The 17,980-nt window shown below is 46.8% G+C and overlaps 1 protein-coding gene across 5 annotated transcripts in view; it reads right to left on the reverse strand.

Moving 5' to 3' along the window:
• Positions 1-17,980, reverse strand: part of TLK1 (tousled like kinase 1) — a 1,414,233-nt gene that overhangs the window by 1,249,755 nt on the left and 146,498 nt on the right. For all 5 annotated transcript variants that reach the window (XM_069616191.1, XM_069616192.1, XM_069616193.1 and 2 more), the window contains one exon: positions 13,530-13,648. In XM_069616191.1, the coding sequence (XP_069472292.1) occupies positions 13,530-13,643 (114 nt within the window). In that variant the 5' untranslated portion in view covers positions 13,644-13,648. Of the gene's footprint in view, positions 1-13,529; positions 13,649-17,980 lie in introns of those variants that run through there.

A 17,980-nucleotide genomic window follows, 5' to 3' on the forward strand; every position in this document is an offset into this window, starting at 1 on the left:
CCTGACTCGTGCCGACCACTCATGCGAGCGGTGTCTCTCGACCTCACACGACCGACCCCACTCGGGGGCGCGGACGGCGTAGTACCCTGCGACTCAAGAATCGCCAGCATTTTCTTCCCGAAGGAAGCCCATTCCTCTGGCGTCGCACGGCTGGTGGGGTAAGCGACGTGCCGGGCAGAGTCCTCGAAGAGGCTGAGGAGTGGCGAGACCGACTCCTAGAAGGAGACCCACGAGACTTCCGACGATGACGCGGAGTCTCACCCCTCGAATCATCCGTCGAAAGCCCCGCAGACTTAGACTTCCTTGGCTTGGACACCCGACCTACCGACAACAACTTCTTACGTTCGCGTAAGGCTTTGGACGTGAGCGACTGGCAGTCGATACAGTCATCCGTGTCGTGGGCCTCCCCGAGGCACCAGAGGCAGGCGTCGTGCGAGTCCGTCACCGACATCTTGGACCCACACTCCCCGCACTTCTTGAAACCCGGACGCGGGGTCGAAGACGAAGTAGAAGAACATCTTCACACGAAGGATTTGTCACAAAACTAACAGGTTCGAAGAACCGAGAAGAACAGAACTCCAAAGAGTCGAGGCGTGAACCGAGAATCACAAAGCAACACGTTCGCGGAAAAAACGGAACTGAGGCTACGGGCGTCGTGCATCCTACTTATCACATCGGATGACGTCGGACGTCGGAGGAGGCCCTCGACGACGGCGCATCGACGTCATCGACGCAGGACGCAGACGCCGAAAAAAGTTTCCGAAGCAGCACAGCTGTGGTGATTACATGTCATAGATCTGGAATACGTCGGAGGACCCAATCCCCTCGAAATAATAGTTTCACTGTAGACAATCACAAAATAGACACTCAATGGAAAAGTAAAAACACTAGGAATTACCTTAGATCAATACCTGAACATGAAGGCCAAGTGTTTCAACGGCAGCAATCAAACATCTTCGCACTTCCATTTCACAAGACAGACAATAACGAGAGCCATTATAGGTGCAAAGTTAGTTTATTGTTGCAGCCTTATGGGGAAGCCCAAGCTGAGAATGGTCGTCTACAGATCATACACAATAGCGCAGTCAGAGTGATCAAAAACGTAGCATGGAGTGACCACATATCAGAGGCCAGGCGTAGCTTACACTGGCTTCTAATAAAAGCAAGAATTACCTTCTGCATGTTATTGATCACACATATGTCTGACAGGCTCAATGCCATTTTATTTGAAGGAATGCATTGTAGTAAAGCAGAGAGTCAAGATCCAATAATACTATACAGATACAAACCCATCTCTGTAAAACATCCAAAATCATGAAGGGGTCCTTCAGCATACCGGTCCCTCTAGCAGGAAATAAACTTCCACTTGACTTGAGAGAAACTCAATCTACAATTATGTTTAAGAAAGAAATTGAAAACTGTTTTACTAGACACAACCCCTGCTTCCACCCAATCTGGCTAGGATAAATACCCTTCTGTTCATTGGTTAGTTTGCATCTATGTCCACGCCCTTAAGCCCATGTGTACTCTGTTATGTGCTATAAATACAAAAGTAAAGTAAAAGTAAAGTAGGCTGTTTTTCTTTATCTGTGCTTGGGACCCTAGTCCTTGGCGCACGTATACCTTTGTGCCTTTTTCTTGCCTGAGACCACGGTTTAGCTAACCATTCCTGCATTAGACACAGGCGCGCATGAGGACCTAAATGAATGCTAGAGGCCATCATCCCAAGCAAACTAATTGCATTGCGTACAGTTATCTGGCGACCTTGTATTGAGGAACCTGCAACAGCATATTTTGTACTCCCTTGTTTGAGGGGGGGAATGCCAGCTCCTCCGTTTAGAATAACCCCCAGAAATAGTTTTATTTGGCTGGGGACTAGACTTGATGTGTTCTTGTTGATGGAGAAACCCAGATTGAAGAGGAGGTTTATTGTCTTTTGCGTATATAATTTGCAAATTTGAGGAGATGCCCCGGTGACTAGCCAGTCATCCAGATCAGGGTATACAGGGAAGGACATTCTGCACAGGTGTGCCGTCACTACTGCAAGCAATATGGTGAATACTCATGATGCTGAGGTGATGCCGAATGGGAGTACTTTGAACTGGTAGTGTACTCCCGCCATCATGAAACGCAGATACTGTGTGTATGGTGCATTGAAATATGAAAGTATGCATCTTTCATGTCCAACGTCGCCATGTAGTCTACCCGTTTCAGGCGACGAATCACCTCCTGGAGCATTGTCATGTGACACATGTGGTTTGACATATTTGTTCGCAGGGCGCAGATCTAGTACTGGGTGCATGGTAATGTCGTTTTGGCGCAAGGAAGTACGTTGAATAAATACCCTTGTTTATCTGGTTTGCCAGGACGATTTCTATGGTGTCCTTCTTGAGCAGCGCCTTGGTTTCCTCCAGCAGTATAGTTTATTCTTTTGCTGTCATTTTCTTCTGTCTCGTGGGAGTTAAGGTGGTTTTCCCCTCCAATGCGTGGAAGTGACAAATTCAACCTCCTACTGGAGTGGCATGGGAGGGGACCTGAAACTGTGTTTCATTGTTTGGGCGGGGTTGAGCCTCTCCCAGGTGAAGCTCTGCCCCTTTTATTTCTGGTTTAAAAATTGGGTGCGGAACCTTGGCCTTGTGACTGGCCCTAGGACGAGGACTGTCCTCTTGAGAGTAGCCTGATGAGGGTTGCGCACCCTGGCCCCCCGAAGTCCCTTAGAGTTTGGGGAACCCCACTGAGAATAGGAGAACTGCCCAAGGGATTTAAGAGGGTCGTACTCCTCCTTGGCACTTTTGAGGGTATCCTTCCCAAATAAAATATTTGACTCGACTGGCATCTTTAGGAGGGTTGCTTGAGTCTCTAGCTTAAACCCCGACTGCCCAAGCCAGGCCATGCCACGCCACTTTAATGAATGTCCCCTCTGCTATGATGAGTCATCCGCTGCATCAAGGTTTTTCTTCAGGATGCAGTTCGAGTTTGCTTGCCCTCTGGGATGGTTTTAAGCAGTTGACCCTTTAGTGGTTCTGGGACGGTGTCTATTTGGTGTTCCAGCTCATCCCATTTGTGGCAGCTGTAACTAGCTAACAATGTAGTATTGTTAGCCATTTTCGTTTGGCAAGCTGCAGAGGAGGCAACCTTTCTCCCAAGCGTATATATATCTTTTGCTCTTTGTCTGGCGAGGCTTTTACCGACGCCTGCCCTTTGTCTGGTGGTGGCGACCACTAGGGAATCAGTGGGCGGTGGTCTGAATTGCTTTTCAATTCTCAGATTGCCCGCCCTAGTAAGAGTAGGTGTTAGTAGGGATGGCTGGATAAGTCTCTGTACTGACCGCAGGAGAGGTATAAACTGGGTGGCGGACCTTTTGTCCCCCAGAATATCCTCCACGAAGTCCTTGTCGACCTGTGTTTCCCCAAGTGTCTATATAGAAATATTGCGCCGCCTTTAGTAGCAGTTTGTTGTACTGAGTTCATCGTCAACCGGCAAATCTGCTACAGGTTGGTCCTGATGGTCTGGCAACTGAAATCTGTAAATGTTAACATCATGGTAAAACTGGTCTTGGCCATGGGGACGCTGAAATGCCTTTCGACACGCAAAAAGATGGCCTTTTTTATATGCGATGTCCGAACCGACCCTCGCTTTCAGTTTTAGGGAACTGCCATGATGTAAAAGTGTGCGCAATGCCCCAGAGGACAGTGAGGAACCTGAGGCTTTATGCCCGATCACAGCATGGGCCTTGACGATGTCGCAGAAAGTCGGGCGTGGGGTATGTCCTTAGTGCGTTTGTGTTCCCTGGCCACCGGTTGTCTTCACCATCACAGGACCACCGGCCTGCTTCTCTGATCGCGGGCCTGCACCTGGGGTTTCGACGCCCTTGTTTGCCCTCGGCGCTACTCACGACCCTGAGACGGCCCTCGCTGGAGTCTTCCGTCATGACTATGGAGGTCTCAACGGCTTTCACTTCGAGTCTCCTGGGCTCCCACAGGGGAACCCAGGAGACTCACAGTGAAAGCCCCGGCAGGCAGAAACAACGCGGTTGTATTAAAAAACACTGCGGTTTTTCTTTCTAAGTTTCTCAGGCTCCCCTGGGTCAGAGGAGCGCGAGAAACTTAGAAAGAAAAACGGCAGTGTTTTTAAATACAACTGTGTTGCATTTATGTTTGCGGTGGCTTCAGCTTGGACCCCGAGGGGCTCCAAGCTAAAGCCACCGCAAAAATACATACAACGTTTTAAAAGCTGCGGTTTTCTTTCCAAGTTTTCCGGGCTCCTCCAGCCGGAAAACTTACAAAAAAAGTGCAGCTAGTGCTTAAGAAATTAAGAAATAAGCACTTACCCAGATGCAGCTTTCCTGCATGCAGTCTCTGGTCTCCGGCACCAATGAAGCAAAAGCCACCCAGTGGTAGCTTGCGTTTATTACAGCTGGCTGGCTTTTGCTTTATTAGTGCCGCAAGGGCAAGCACAGAAGGCATCCATTTTACAAAATGGATGCCTCCTAGTGCTTCATATTTTTCAGTTTGAGCTTCATTTGCTCAACACTTTACAAAGGGACTGCGTTTAAAAATATGTTTTAGATATATTTTTGATTATGGGCCATCCGTTTAGCCAATGATATTTTAGAGCACACTATTCCTTTAACTGTACATGTACACAGTTGCCCTAAGGGATGACAAACTATTTAAAATACCCATACCCCCTTGCACTGCAATCCATCCAACACAGCAAAGTCCCCTAATAAATGTGGTCCAGTTGTCAGTCACTGACATAGCAGTCATCTCTGAGCCAGAACACAATGCTCTGCATGATTTTCATAATGTTTTAAACTAGTCATCACCGCTGGTAATGTAATAATCATCCAAGTCCAATTTCTATATGCTTGCAATGCTCTTATTTCCATGTTTACAGACTATGGTCTTCTAAAGGGCCATCCACCCGCAAAACGCTTTGAAGCCGTAACAATGACAGTAGGCGCTATACAAATGCCAAACAACTTAAGAGTGGTGTTTGGGTGTTGTACCTAGTGATTCCATGTAGTATTTATAATTTGGGCCACTTGTCCCAGAGACACACATACCTTGGAAATATGAAGAGATGTAGTATCCTCTTTATCCAATGTGCTGATTCCAATGTGTCATTGTGGCGGAGTGTGAGCTGAGCAAGAGCAGTCATGGCTGCCAGGGCTGCCAGGCTTGCCAGAAGCGAAAGGTCGTCATCAGTAACTCATTGCCAGGAGGCTGAAGACGGCTGTCGCCTGAAAACTTTGAGACTGCGAGCGGGAGCAGAGAGCGTCCGCACAGGACATTTGGCCGCCCTCAAAGACGCCCCAACAAAGAAAGGTGAGCGAAAGGGACCAACTAATAAAGAAACATCTCTCCCCCCCCCCAAAGTTCAGAGAGGGGGTGGGGGGGTGGGGGTGGTGCCGAGGAGTGGGACATTGGGCCGGCGAGTGCGAACGAAATCTCGCCGTGCCCGGAACCAGGTAGTCATAACACTCCTCGGGCGGCCCAAGCCAGCTACCAGTGCGCTCGGAGCCATGTGGTCACCAGCCCAGGAAGCAGCTCTAACACACCGCCCCCAACCCACCATCTGTCCATCACTCCATCACTCCATCACGTACCTTGTGTGGTCCAGGGGGGCCGATCCGGGAGCTTGCGGAGACCTTTGCTGTCGGGCGGCCCTCCGTGGAGGAGCGTGCCGCGGTCGGCGGGGGAGGATGCGGAGGGAGACCTGCCATGCACGTACGCCGCGGAAGGCGTTGGGAGCGGGCCAGAGACTCATGCAGGAAAGGAGGTGGGAGTGGGGGAAGGAGAGGGAGTGAGTAGAGACTCCTGCGAGGTCCGCCCGCCGGAGGCAGAGATGCGACCGAAGGAGTCGCAGTGCACGCCCCCTGCTGACAGCGCTGTGAACAGGCGGGCAGCGCTGTCTGTGCAGGCGATGGTGCACGCTGCTGCACAACGGGGGGAGACTGCCCATTCCCCTGGCTGTCAGGATGGAGGAGAGTCGTGTGCAGACACGACAGACCAGGGAGGCCAAGCTTCAAAATCTACAGCGAATAAAGCGAAAAGGAAAAGAAACGACAGAGCTTACACAGCAGTTCCTAATTCTAGGTCTAAGCATGGCACTAGAAATTGCAGATGGACCCGAGTGATGCACCAAAGAAACCTAGAGCACACAGACGGTGAGCGTCCCCTGACAGGGGTACTAGCGGAAAAAACCACAAAAAGACCAGCAGTGAGCCATAGCCTAAAACACTACTTCAAGACAACTTTAAATCACAGAAGTAGAAACAACGAGGAACTCTCTGATGTAGAAATCCTCCAAGCATTCCAGGACTGCTGGCCACAGACAAAATGCAGAAGAATTGAGGAGTCTTCGAGGTCTCTCGAAGGAATAACTGGACGCCCAAGTCAGCCTCCCCTACAGAAGACACCTCAGTAAAGAGGGGACACGTTGACTGCCCCAGACCAACACAGGTGGACATTCACAGGAAAGAAGGGGAGCCGGCAGTAAACCCAAGTGAAGAGGGGGTCCGAGGAAAGGACGTCTCGCTCGAGGCAGTTGGGCCAGATCCGGATGAGTCCCTAGTCGAGATAAGGAATGAAGAAGACTCCAGATCAATGTCAGAAGGCCCCCCATGGATGGAGGGGCCTGGGAAGCTCTACCAACTGGAGAGGGTACCTTCAAAACTGATCCTGCGCCAGAGCAAGCGGTCCCTGGCATTGTAGCAGAAGGGGAAAAAGGCGAACCCAGACCTCAAGACGCACAGCTTAGTTGCATAGCTGTCTCACCTAACGGGGAAAAGGGTCCCCGGAGAGGAAAGGGACCTAATAGCCCGGGGAGCCCTCAGTCGCAGAGACCAACCAGCGAAAGAGACCAGCTGCAACTCTTAAGAGACAACATCGATCAGGGGATCAAGGAAACACGAAACAGACCAACACCAGGATTCTCTGTAATGGACAGTCCCAGGCACACAGGACTGACAAGACCATCCTCAGCAAACGCCAACTGTAGACTGTCAATAGATCTTCCCTGTACTGAGCCCTGGCCAGGGTCTCAAAAGCATCCTACAGTGACAGGAACATCTACAAAATCAAGAACCTCAACCTTGTCAACTTGTGCAGGCGCCGAAACCCCTTCGAAAAAAGTAGACATTCTGGCAATAATGTCATCGACAACAATTGCCTTGGCTCCTTTTATGAAGTTGTACGAGACGATGAGCGACAACTTAAAAGATTACAGTACAACCCAAGCGATGACGTACAGTAAATTGATATTCCTGGAGGCATACATTATGGCCAGAGATAAAGTACCTCCCAACATGACAACTGAGGCAGGCACACCCGACCCAACAAGGGAACAGAACACACCCACATCAGCTCCAGAGAGGAGCAAAGTGTCGTCTTCCACGCAAACTGAACTAACGATAGACTTAACTAGAGATACCTGTCAAGAACAAGGGAAAGTGTTTCCGCAAATGAGATCACACACGGACCTCGATGATCTGGCTCGAGGTAGGGGTCTTAAAACCCTTAAAGAGAACAACCGGACCATAGAAGCACCTACTAAAGCCCATAAGAACCAAATGCAATTGGCTAAAGCATCAGGCGAAAAAGCAAAAAATGCAACTCTGCTCAACTATTTGATAGAGAAAGAAGCCCCCTCACCAACCTCTTCAAAGAAAACGGCCTACCACCAAACAAAATCCAAAACAGGGGGGGGGAGAAAAGAAATCTACGTTACACGTCCACCAACCTATTAGTCCTAGTGAAAGATCTAAAACCGCAAAAGTGGTTGGCTCCCCCAAATCAGCAGCAGACTTCCTCGAAGATGACCCAATAATAAACTTGAGTCAACACCTGGACGAAGACAAAACTACAGATCACAATGGGGGCTATTCTTCCTTGGCGGCAAGGGGCGTCCTGCCAGAGGCAGACCTGTGCGCAGCTACCAATTCGGAGGTGGCCTTATGGAGCTCAGACTTTTCCACACTAGAGGAGCGCTGCAAGAAACTGACAAAAGGGGCACAATGGAAAGGGAAGAGCCCGAGGGGTGCCCTGAGCAAGGGTGACCCCGAGACCACTAACCCATCATATAGGAAAGAAAGCCAAAGCACGCTTAAGCCAACAAAACATACAATCCGCCAGGTGGAGAAGTGCAGCATAAATCAAACAAGCTCACGTCCACATACGGAACCTAGCAAACTGAAAGCCGCCCACTTCATCTCCAAGACAGACAAATACCATAAGGCGGAAACAAACAGATAAAAAGAAATGGATATTAAAGCTGGAGCAGATCCCAGGAAATGACGACGAGGTGGTGCTAAACAGAGGAGCAGTGCTGGAATTACTGAGTTTCGTACCTAACCTTAGAAGCATAAACACAGAAGACCTGTTTATCGAGGATCCCAGTCAGAGCCACCATAAATCTGCCTAATCTTTACATCGCATCAAAATCAGCGTTTGATCTTTTGAAAGATGAGACGAAGGCCCTGCTGAAACTAGGATACGACATCACAGAATCAACGAGATCAACAAGGTATACTCGAATGAGCACAACACATGTGTTTGACACTCAAGCGGTAGAAAGGGACAGCCCAAGCCGCCACCGCAGTGATAAGCCCTCAGCTAGGGACACAAGCAGCCCGCTGTCCAAGTACCGCCAGCAACCTGTTAACCAGCGGAACGAAAAAGGGGTCATAAAATCAAGCCACAGATAGGAGCAACAAAACAGAGATGAAACCGTTCCTAAGGTGCAGGGTGGCGAGAAAGCGCACTCGAGATTAAACCATGAACAAAACAATAGGAAAATTTACTTCACGATAACAAAAACGATATAGTGACAGACCCTTCACAACCTTCTCAGAGGCTCAATTCTAGATTCAACCAAGCACTAGGAGCCTGGTGTGGCTACCAAAAGCCCTCATCAGTGAAAAAGAAAATAGCAACTCAAGCAACATGAGCCTAGCGCCATCCCCACGTTCGTCAAGAAACCAGTTAGAAGCTACATCCGACTAGGCTCATGGAACACCAGGGGGCATTCTCATCTCACGCGTCCTGGAGTAATTGTACTGTGCGAATAAGACTTCCTCTGCTTCCAGGAAACCTGGCTCACAGAAGTTCCGACACTAGAGGGATATGAAATCTTCCTCGTTCCAGCAACAAAAGGTCTGACAGGGAGACCGTCTTCAGGAATTCTGACAGCCTGCCGTCAGGGGTGTGGATTCACACTGGATGTGACGGTAGTCAGCAGCCAGTTTATCCTGATGTCCAAAGTAGTCCGGACGCAGTGTGAGGATCTTTCAGTAAAGCAAACTCCAGAGTCACCGATCATAATAAATATGTACTGGAATCCAGCAGGGATCAGCAACACATCTTACCTGGAACAAATGGAAAGAGCGATTGACGAGGCTTTGGCAACTCAATTAACTCCTTTTCTACTGATCTGTGGGGACATCAACGCTATATGCCAGCAATCAGTCAACAGCACCACTGAAATCGATAAGAATATCCCAGGTGCAAAGAGAGGGGCGGAGTGGCTGAAACCGATGAAGTCGCGTGAAGTCCACAGCCTAGGCACAGCTTTTACAGACCCAAAACGGTTGCCCACATGGGCGAGACAAAAAACAAGTGCCACAATAGACCATATATTTGTGTCCACGCCGCTGCTGGCCGCGATAACCTCCTTCAACGTGATTGATGCCCCAGCGAGCGACCACAATTTGCTTGAGACAGTCTGGTCAACAGTACAGGCTGAAAGGGAATATGCCCTCCCCCAGCTTGGTCCGAACAACCAACGGACAAGACTGAAATTGTCGGCAAAAGCCATAAAGGATTTAGGGGCTAAATACGAAGCACAGACACAAAAGGAAACAAGTGAGCAGATTGACTACTTACCAGTATTAGCAACATACAAAGTCAACAAAATAGTCAAGTCAAACAGCTCGCACCACAGGTATGACAACATTGTGGTGACTAAACGTAAGGAGATGAGAAGGCTAAAAAGGCATGCCAAATCTAAAGGAACCCAATCAGCAATGGCTGAGGCAGTCGAGGGGTGTCCACAGTACAAAAGCTGGCTTAAAAATTACCGTCTGACCTTATATCAACAAGATTCAGAGGAAATCCTGAAAACAATGACAGCCAACAACAGTAGAGAGTTCTGGACTCTCCTGAACTCTACAAACCTCAATGGAGAATCCGCATGTATCTCAAATATCGGCGAACCTACCTGGGTGAACTTCTTTAGTTCATTAATCCAGAAATTGGAAAACGAACAAACTGAAATGGTGGAAGAAACATCGTCATGGGTCAAAGTAGACAACATTGAGAGCATCACATACCAAATCAAGAAACTCAAAAACTCCCGAGCTCCGGGCCCAGACGGCATTACTAATGTCGATCTGAAGTCCTGTGAGGGAGCTTGGGCACCTTTCCTCAGTAAAATCTTTCTGAGATGTGCTCAACTGCACTGCATCCCACCATCCTGGAAAACAGCTACAGTTGTTCCAATTTACAAAAAGGGCGACAAGGAAGATCCAAAAAACTACAGGCCCATAGCCCTTTTAGACTGTATTGGAAAAGTGTTTGGTTCACTCCTGCTGGAAGAATTTAACAACTGCGCCAGAACGGCAGGCTGCCACGACTACCTACAAACATGCTTTAAAAAAAGGACTGGGCTCAGTAGCCAACATACTGATGCTCAGCGTGCTCAAAGGAAGAGTGTTGGAAGGCAGACCGCCACTCTATGTCATCTTCATAGACCTTACCCAGGCGTTAGAGCACCCACGGCTCTGGAAGAAACTCGAAGTCTGGAGATGTCCCACTCCGATCTTGGAGCCAATCAAAGCATTATATACTGGCACCTCCATGCGTGTGAGATTAAACCAGCAAGGCCTCTTATCGCCAGCTATTCCTACTGCTAGAGGAATAAAACAGGGGTGTCCCTTGGCCCCGACCCTCTTCATTGCTTTCGTGGGGGACCTGCAAAACACACTTCAAGACATCCGCTACTTTCTGCCGAAGCTGGGTACTACCCACATCAACAGAATGCTATATGCGGATGACCTGGTTCTTTTGGACCACACGCTGGTGGGTTTGCAGCGGCAGGTGTCGACACTCGCGGAATACGTGACAGAGAACAAACTTGAGATCAACTAAAAAAAGACAAAATTTATGATTCTGTCTACATCATCAAAGAAGCAGAATAAAAAAACCGCTCTGTTCTTGGAAAAGCAGTTAGTCGAGAAAGTTCATGAATTCAGATATCTGGGAGTGACTCTCGACTGTTCCAGAAGTGAATTGGCAATGCAAGTCCATCTTAAAGCAACAACAAAAAAGCTGATTGCGCAAGCCAAAGCCATCAACAGAAGGTTTGGACGTTTTTCTCTGATCCCCGTCTTAGATTTCTATAAGAAAAAGGTTATACCCACTCTGACCTACAGCGCTGATGCACTCCCGAATCTACCAGCTACTTTGTGGCCGAGACTGGAAGCGATGTTTTGGAGGGGGACATTGGGCTTGCCAAACTCCACTTTGGTCACTACAATAAGGAAAGAACTCAGCTTATTATCTCTCGGGGGCACAGTGAAATCCAGCATGCTTATGCTTTCCCGCAAGTCCAGAATCTCGACGGATCTATCAATTTTCAACCTAATCAAGAAAGAATGTGAAAATGGCCAAAGTAAAATGCTAACCCGTTGGAGGCAAGCAAACCTGGCTCTACTGGCTACTACAGAGTGTGACGAGGAGACACTCTTCACAAACCCAACAAAAATCCAAAAAAAACTTAAAGAGATTGACTGGATACAAACTAGCGAAGCAGCCTCAAAGAATAAATTGACACAGCACCTACCTATAAACATCAGAAGATTCAACAAATTACAACCTTATATCAAAAAGTTTCCATCAAGACACGCTCGTGATCTGATAATGCGAGCTCGACTGAATCTCCTACTAACAAATGAGATCCTGGCATTTAGAGGACTTTCCGCATCGAACGAGTGCCGATTCTGCAAAGTGACTGAAGTAACTGAGTCGATCAGGCACTTGCTCTTGACATGTCCCAGCACAGCCAGGATTAGAACTGTCTACCTGACAAAGATGTTCTCGGACCACACATTGAGCGACCAGGACGCGTGTTGGTCCCGACTGATGGCTGGAGACCGACCCTCGTGGCTACTGGCCACCTACAAAATGTTGGACTATGAACACTGAACTTCTTGGTCAGTCGACCCTGGCTTAACCGGGCTGCCGAATGAGCATCAAAGCTCCCTGGCTATCCTTCTCCTTTTTCATCGGCTGTTTCATCAAAGTTCTTTCTTCTGGCGTCTTCATCCTCTTAGTCTTGTGTTTTTCTTCGTTTTTCTTCCCAACAGCACAGCTCGAAATGATTTACAGTCTTTTGTAAAAATCTTATTGATTAAACCAAATAAAAAAGAAATTAAAAAAAATAACCTAACATTTGCAAAACTAAATAGCGCCATCTTAATTTCAGCAAGGATAAGTGGAAAGGGGGCAAACATATGTTGCCTGCACATCAACTATGGCAGTATAGCGATTGTCGAACTTCGTTGTAGTATATAATCACATGTATTGGAGCACCCACGTTTGGTCAGAGTGTCCCACCAGGGCTTCTTTTGACAGCGGCCAGATGAAATCACTCACCAGAAACAGGAGTAGTCATAGGATTCTGCTGACTACATTAGGTCGAACATTAGTTACTAATCTCTTGATTCCTTTCTAGCATGACAGCAACCCAAGCCGAGAAAGGTTTTGAGGGTAGTTAACAAGGAGTTTCTCCTATGAGCTTTATTTTCTTTTGAGATGCTAGTATTACGCTTTAGTTTGGAGAGAAAAAGGGCAGCCATGGAGATCTAGAATTTGAAGACTGCCAATCTTAGAGCAGATGTGAGGTTCAGGAACAGATGTTTTCATCTTGAGAATGGCCTCAGTATTTTAGCACAGATAAGATTGTGGCTCAGATTTCCCCAGAATAAACCTATCTGTTCATTTGTGAATTTTCCTGATGTCATAGCCAAAGTGAGGACTATTGTTTCATTATCTCCACTCGCGCCATCGTAAACTAATCAGCAGGAAGAAGCAAACTTATTTAAGATAAAAGGGCTTCATCTGTTCTTAGGGGGCTACAAAACAAATTAACCAAGCACAACTGACAGGTTCAAGGCAAAAATTGACAATAACCTGGTTTCTGCAATCAACAAAAAACTTACAGCAATGTATTTTGCTTGTGATATTTTCTTTTTTAATCCACCATTTGCATATTCTGTGGAAATGACAAACATTACGTACCCAGTAATCCTCTTTCTGTGGATTATATCTGCTTAGAATCACATGCTTGGCATAGGCAGCCATTTAGTAGTTGGTGTGGAATAATACAACTTTATCAAAAAGGGGGCAGATTCTACAGGCGCCTGTCCTATTGTAACAGACTAATACTACAATCGCACCTTTCCATACAACTAATGGCGATTATAAACATAGTGGCAGAACTTAGTGTGTAAGCAAATTCTCAGTTACCTTCAATCCTGCACTGCAACTTCCAGTGCTCCCTGTACTACCACTGACCACTCCGGTAAATCTGGCTTCCAACAATTCTTGACGTCTTGGATCCAAGCTGTGGAGCTCATCCATGGCACCTATGAAGGTTACAATTGTTAGAATTTGGTAAAACAATCTTCAAATTAAAATATGCAATAATGATTAAAAGCTACAATATTGGCTAATACATTGTGTGGAGGTATTTAAATAATAAAAGGTAAAATACTTCCAACTGTATTATGAAAGGAAATTAAAAAGTGGGTGGGTGACCCCAATATCCCTAGACCATTCCATAAAGAACCAATCTGCAAAGCTCACACAATGATTAATGAACTTAATTCACGGTGTTGACTAGATCATGTTTCAGCAAAAGACATGTATAAGACTTCACTCTCAGATAACGGCAACATCAATGAATGGTCTACTCACACACCACTTTACTGGTAATTACATAGCATGCACAGACCATTGGTTTCGTCTTGGAGGCTTCTGCTGTGTCTGGTAGCGCCTCACTGAGAAAGACCCCCTTCTAGCAATCAATCATTTAGATGCACAAACTGTAATGCTAGAGCTAATGCATGCATGTGTAGTATGTGACAGGGTTAGGGTCTGGATCCTATGAGGGCTACTGGGACCCCTTTTGACCTGGGGTAGGTGGCCTACCAGGCTTTTTCTACCCCGGATGTGGTGAGTAAGTTAAGAGGGCTCCAGTCCCTGAACCCCCTTTAAATCCTTTGGCTGTGGATTATGGTAACACTGTCTACACTCAAAGCATTGCACTCTCAGTTCTGTACAGAGTTCCCTTTGCTTTACTTCAGAACGAGGATCATCCTGCTATACTGCAGCAGGAGAGCCCAGCAGACCACGGGAGGAAACCAAAGGCTTCCAAACAGACTGACACTCCAGGGCCAATCAAAACATTTTTATTTACCACATCGCAGGAAATGAGGAATATTCAACCCACATACAAAAAAAACAGACTGCTCAAATCGCAACGTACAATAGGGGGTGAGGCTAAAGGAGGTTTAATTGGCCTTGCTATACTAGAACCCACATCCAGTGGAAAAGAGAGAGGGAGATTAAGGTGAAACATAGAACCAACGTGGATCAGAAAGAAGAGTTTGGACAGGAAGTCAGCTGTGAGCTAGACCCAGTGATAGGCACTCAAGTGAGGTGGGGGAGAAGTGAAGGTGGCCCGAGAGACCAGGCGAATGATGGTAGGTGGAGGCGAAGGATGAGTCTGGAGAAGATGGATAGAAGAACAGGGGAGGGATTTTATCTGAGAAAGTGGTACAACGTATAAAGTGTACCAGGAGAGAACCTGCCACACACAAACAGAGCCCGACACACACAAACACAGAGCCCGACACAGTGACAGAATGAAAAGGAGGAGTGAGAAGACTGTAGGGAGTAGTGACAGAACGGGAGGAGAAGGAAGGATAGACTAGTGAGGGAGTAGGCAGAGATGGAGGAGAGGAAGGCAAGATCAAGGAAAAGAGTAAAAGGAGACGAGAAAGATAGTGTGTCTGGCAGGCACCATTCAGACCATCACTGAGACTATTCTTAGTCAACCTCAGTACAGGACAACCTTACGTAGCCCAGGAGTTGGCTAGATAAAGCCTTGGTGTCTAGGCCCTTCCATTGTAGAGTGGATATACTAGAGACTAGTGGTCAGCGATCGAGGACACATCAATCCTGCGTGATAGGGTAAATTGGATGGAGGGATCCTCCAGGGGCAGTTGAGCGACTAGTTGCAAACTTACATTAGTCACCTATACCTGCAGTCTCAAGAGCATTGTGAAGACAATTTTAAAGTGCTCTTAATAAAAACCCTTGAAAAATCTTGAGATTAAAGCCATCGGTGTGTAAGTGTAGAAAATGCTGGGTTTCCTAAAACAGCGGAGATGCCATCAAAAGCGCTAGCCTTTCCAATGCCGCTTCGTGACCCAGGAAAACCCAGTCCCTTTTGGGACAGCACAATTGTTTTCTTTCTTCAATTTTCAAGCTCTCATTCAGTTCCCATCCATGAAGGGGGAGTTCAGAGAGAGGTTGCTTAGTTTGTCCTTCAGTGGCTCCAACTCTCCTATAGACAAGACCAGAATATTTTGCAACCAGACCTACATTAAAACAAATATGCTCATGAAAGCAGATCATAATTAACAAGGAATGTTGTTGCTGAAAAGTGTCCAAGCTGACATAGCTAAGTTGCGGTGCATTCTGTCTCAAGAAGCAAAGGCAAAAAAAGACTCCGGAAAAGGGAGTGATGCAGAACCAGATGTGTGGCTACCTGAGCAGGCAGTTGGATTCCTTTGGTTGCTCTTCGCCAAGTTCCACAAAATAGATATCCAGTCCTGGGTCCACATACAGCATATCCTTAAGTATGTGAAGTTGGAGAAGGGCAAGTGAGGACACAGTGCTAAATGTAAGGGACCCCCAATTCAAAAGCACTTACAAAAATATAAAGATACATACAATAAGAAAGAAAAAAACTTTAAACAATATACACACTCCACTTCCTACATTATTACCTTAAGAAACAGCACCAAGTCTAAAATCTAAAACACTGAAGCAGGAAAAAAGAAATGGAGCATCAGAAGACAGCTTATTTCTGAAACACTATAACTCCTTAGTCTCAACAAGACTACAGTGTGCAGGAATTACTTCATTAGACAACACAAGAAGAGCAAAGTAGAAAACACTAGTTCATCCCACCCTAGCTTCATTAGTCTACACTACCCTCTCTCCTCTTTTGAGCTCATTCATTGATCAAATTAAGCTCCCTCAGAGCTCTAACAAGTTCCATGGAGAAAGCAGGCTCTTGACAAGAGGATAATCTCCCCCAGAATTCATTGGTATGTAACCATGTGGCATGATAGACAAACCTACCAAATCTTGTCCTCATTATCAAGTTGCCCAGGGTCTTGAATTAAAAGTGTTTAGACGCTCACAGTTAGGAGGGGGGCTGGGGATTCATGAGCCTCTACATATAGTGCAAGCAATGTCAAAAATGGGACAAAACGATTTCCTCGATAAAATAATTTTTTGAAAAAGACTGCTAAAATGACTGCTCTTCGGACAGGTTCAGAAATGGAAGACACAGGCGGTTCTATGCACTGAACAGCGCAAGAATTCAATCAGCCACTAGAGGATTTCCTCTCCACTCATAGTACTCGCATGATTACAGCCCCTCTGCCTTTTTTTGATCTTTCACCTGGGATCTTTATGGAACAAACACAAATTCAAGCCTTTAAAATGTATCAATGAACTGCAAAAGTCAAAACTGCTGACTTTTGCCAATGCTGGCCTTTACAGACTAAGCCATACCACCTGATTCCTGTCACACTTCAATCAACAGATAGTACCATTCAAAAGTTAGGAGAAACATGCAGCCATACCAGTCTCCAAGACACACACTGGTAGGTCGTATAAGCCCAACCTATCAAAAGTTAGAAACAGTTAAAGATATCGAAAGGTAGTAGGAAAATGGCTGCTGGATCTCTGCCAGTGAGGGGCGCTTGCAGCAAATTAATGACGAATTTGAGCAGTGACCTAACCCTCAATCCTCATCTGTTTTGGTAGATCGCACTACTTTCATTTTGCTTGCATCATATTGAACGAGATCATGCTAGTGATGTGCTGCTCTAGCATTTTACGAGCCTCTGGTGTGCAAGCCAGTTAGGAGCATGCAAGCCAGACATTGCAGCACCATGGATTACAGCTACTGCTTCAGGTGGAAGTTTGAGAACACTTGTGCAAGAGGTGTTGGAGGAGGCTAGACAGCTGAGGCAACAAGCACAGTATCGTGGATGTAGACGTGCCAGGAATAAAGCAGTGAAAATAGCAGCGAAGCCAGTAGGCTTCCCACAGGGCAGACGGCCAGCCAGAGTCACTGCTCAAAAGGCTAGCACGCTACATCCCGGAGATTAGACGCTCTTCAAAAAGGTAGGGGGAAGCGAGGTGCTGAGGACAGAAAAATATAAATGGTCACCACAAGTTGGCCACCAAGAAACAGACACTAAAACTTGTACGCTGAAATTTGATAAGTCAATCGGGGGGTGGGCGGGTCGGCAGGATTTGCAAGCTGGTAGACCAGGGGACCAAATTTGCACTTTCCACTAGCCACTGGCTAGTGATTACTGACATTTTGAGTGTGGGAATGATGCGCTGTCTGCATGCATAGAATTGAGGTGGCAAGTGGCAAATTACTTTTCCATGGCTGCCTAGTAGCTTGCAATTTGAAATTTTACACCATGTGGTAGACTGTTCCGTCCCCTCAGCACATGCAGCCAACCTTTGGTATAAGTTCGTACCACACAGTTTTGGTAGCAAAGCTGAAAAGTCAGGCTTATCTCAAGAGGGGAAATGTGAACAGTAATGATGTTACACAGAGGTCTTACAATCACAAGTGTTCAACTAAACACAAACTCAAG

Source organism: Ambystoma mexicanum, chromosome 9 (assembly GCF_040938575.1).
Source record: "Ambystoma mexicanum isolate Mex_15411 chromosome 9, UKY_AmexF1_1, whole genome shotgun sequence".
Classification (NCBI taxonomy): Eukaryota; Metazoa; Chordata; class Amphibia; order Caudata; family Ambystomatidae; genus Ambystoma; species Ambystoma mexicanum.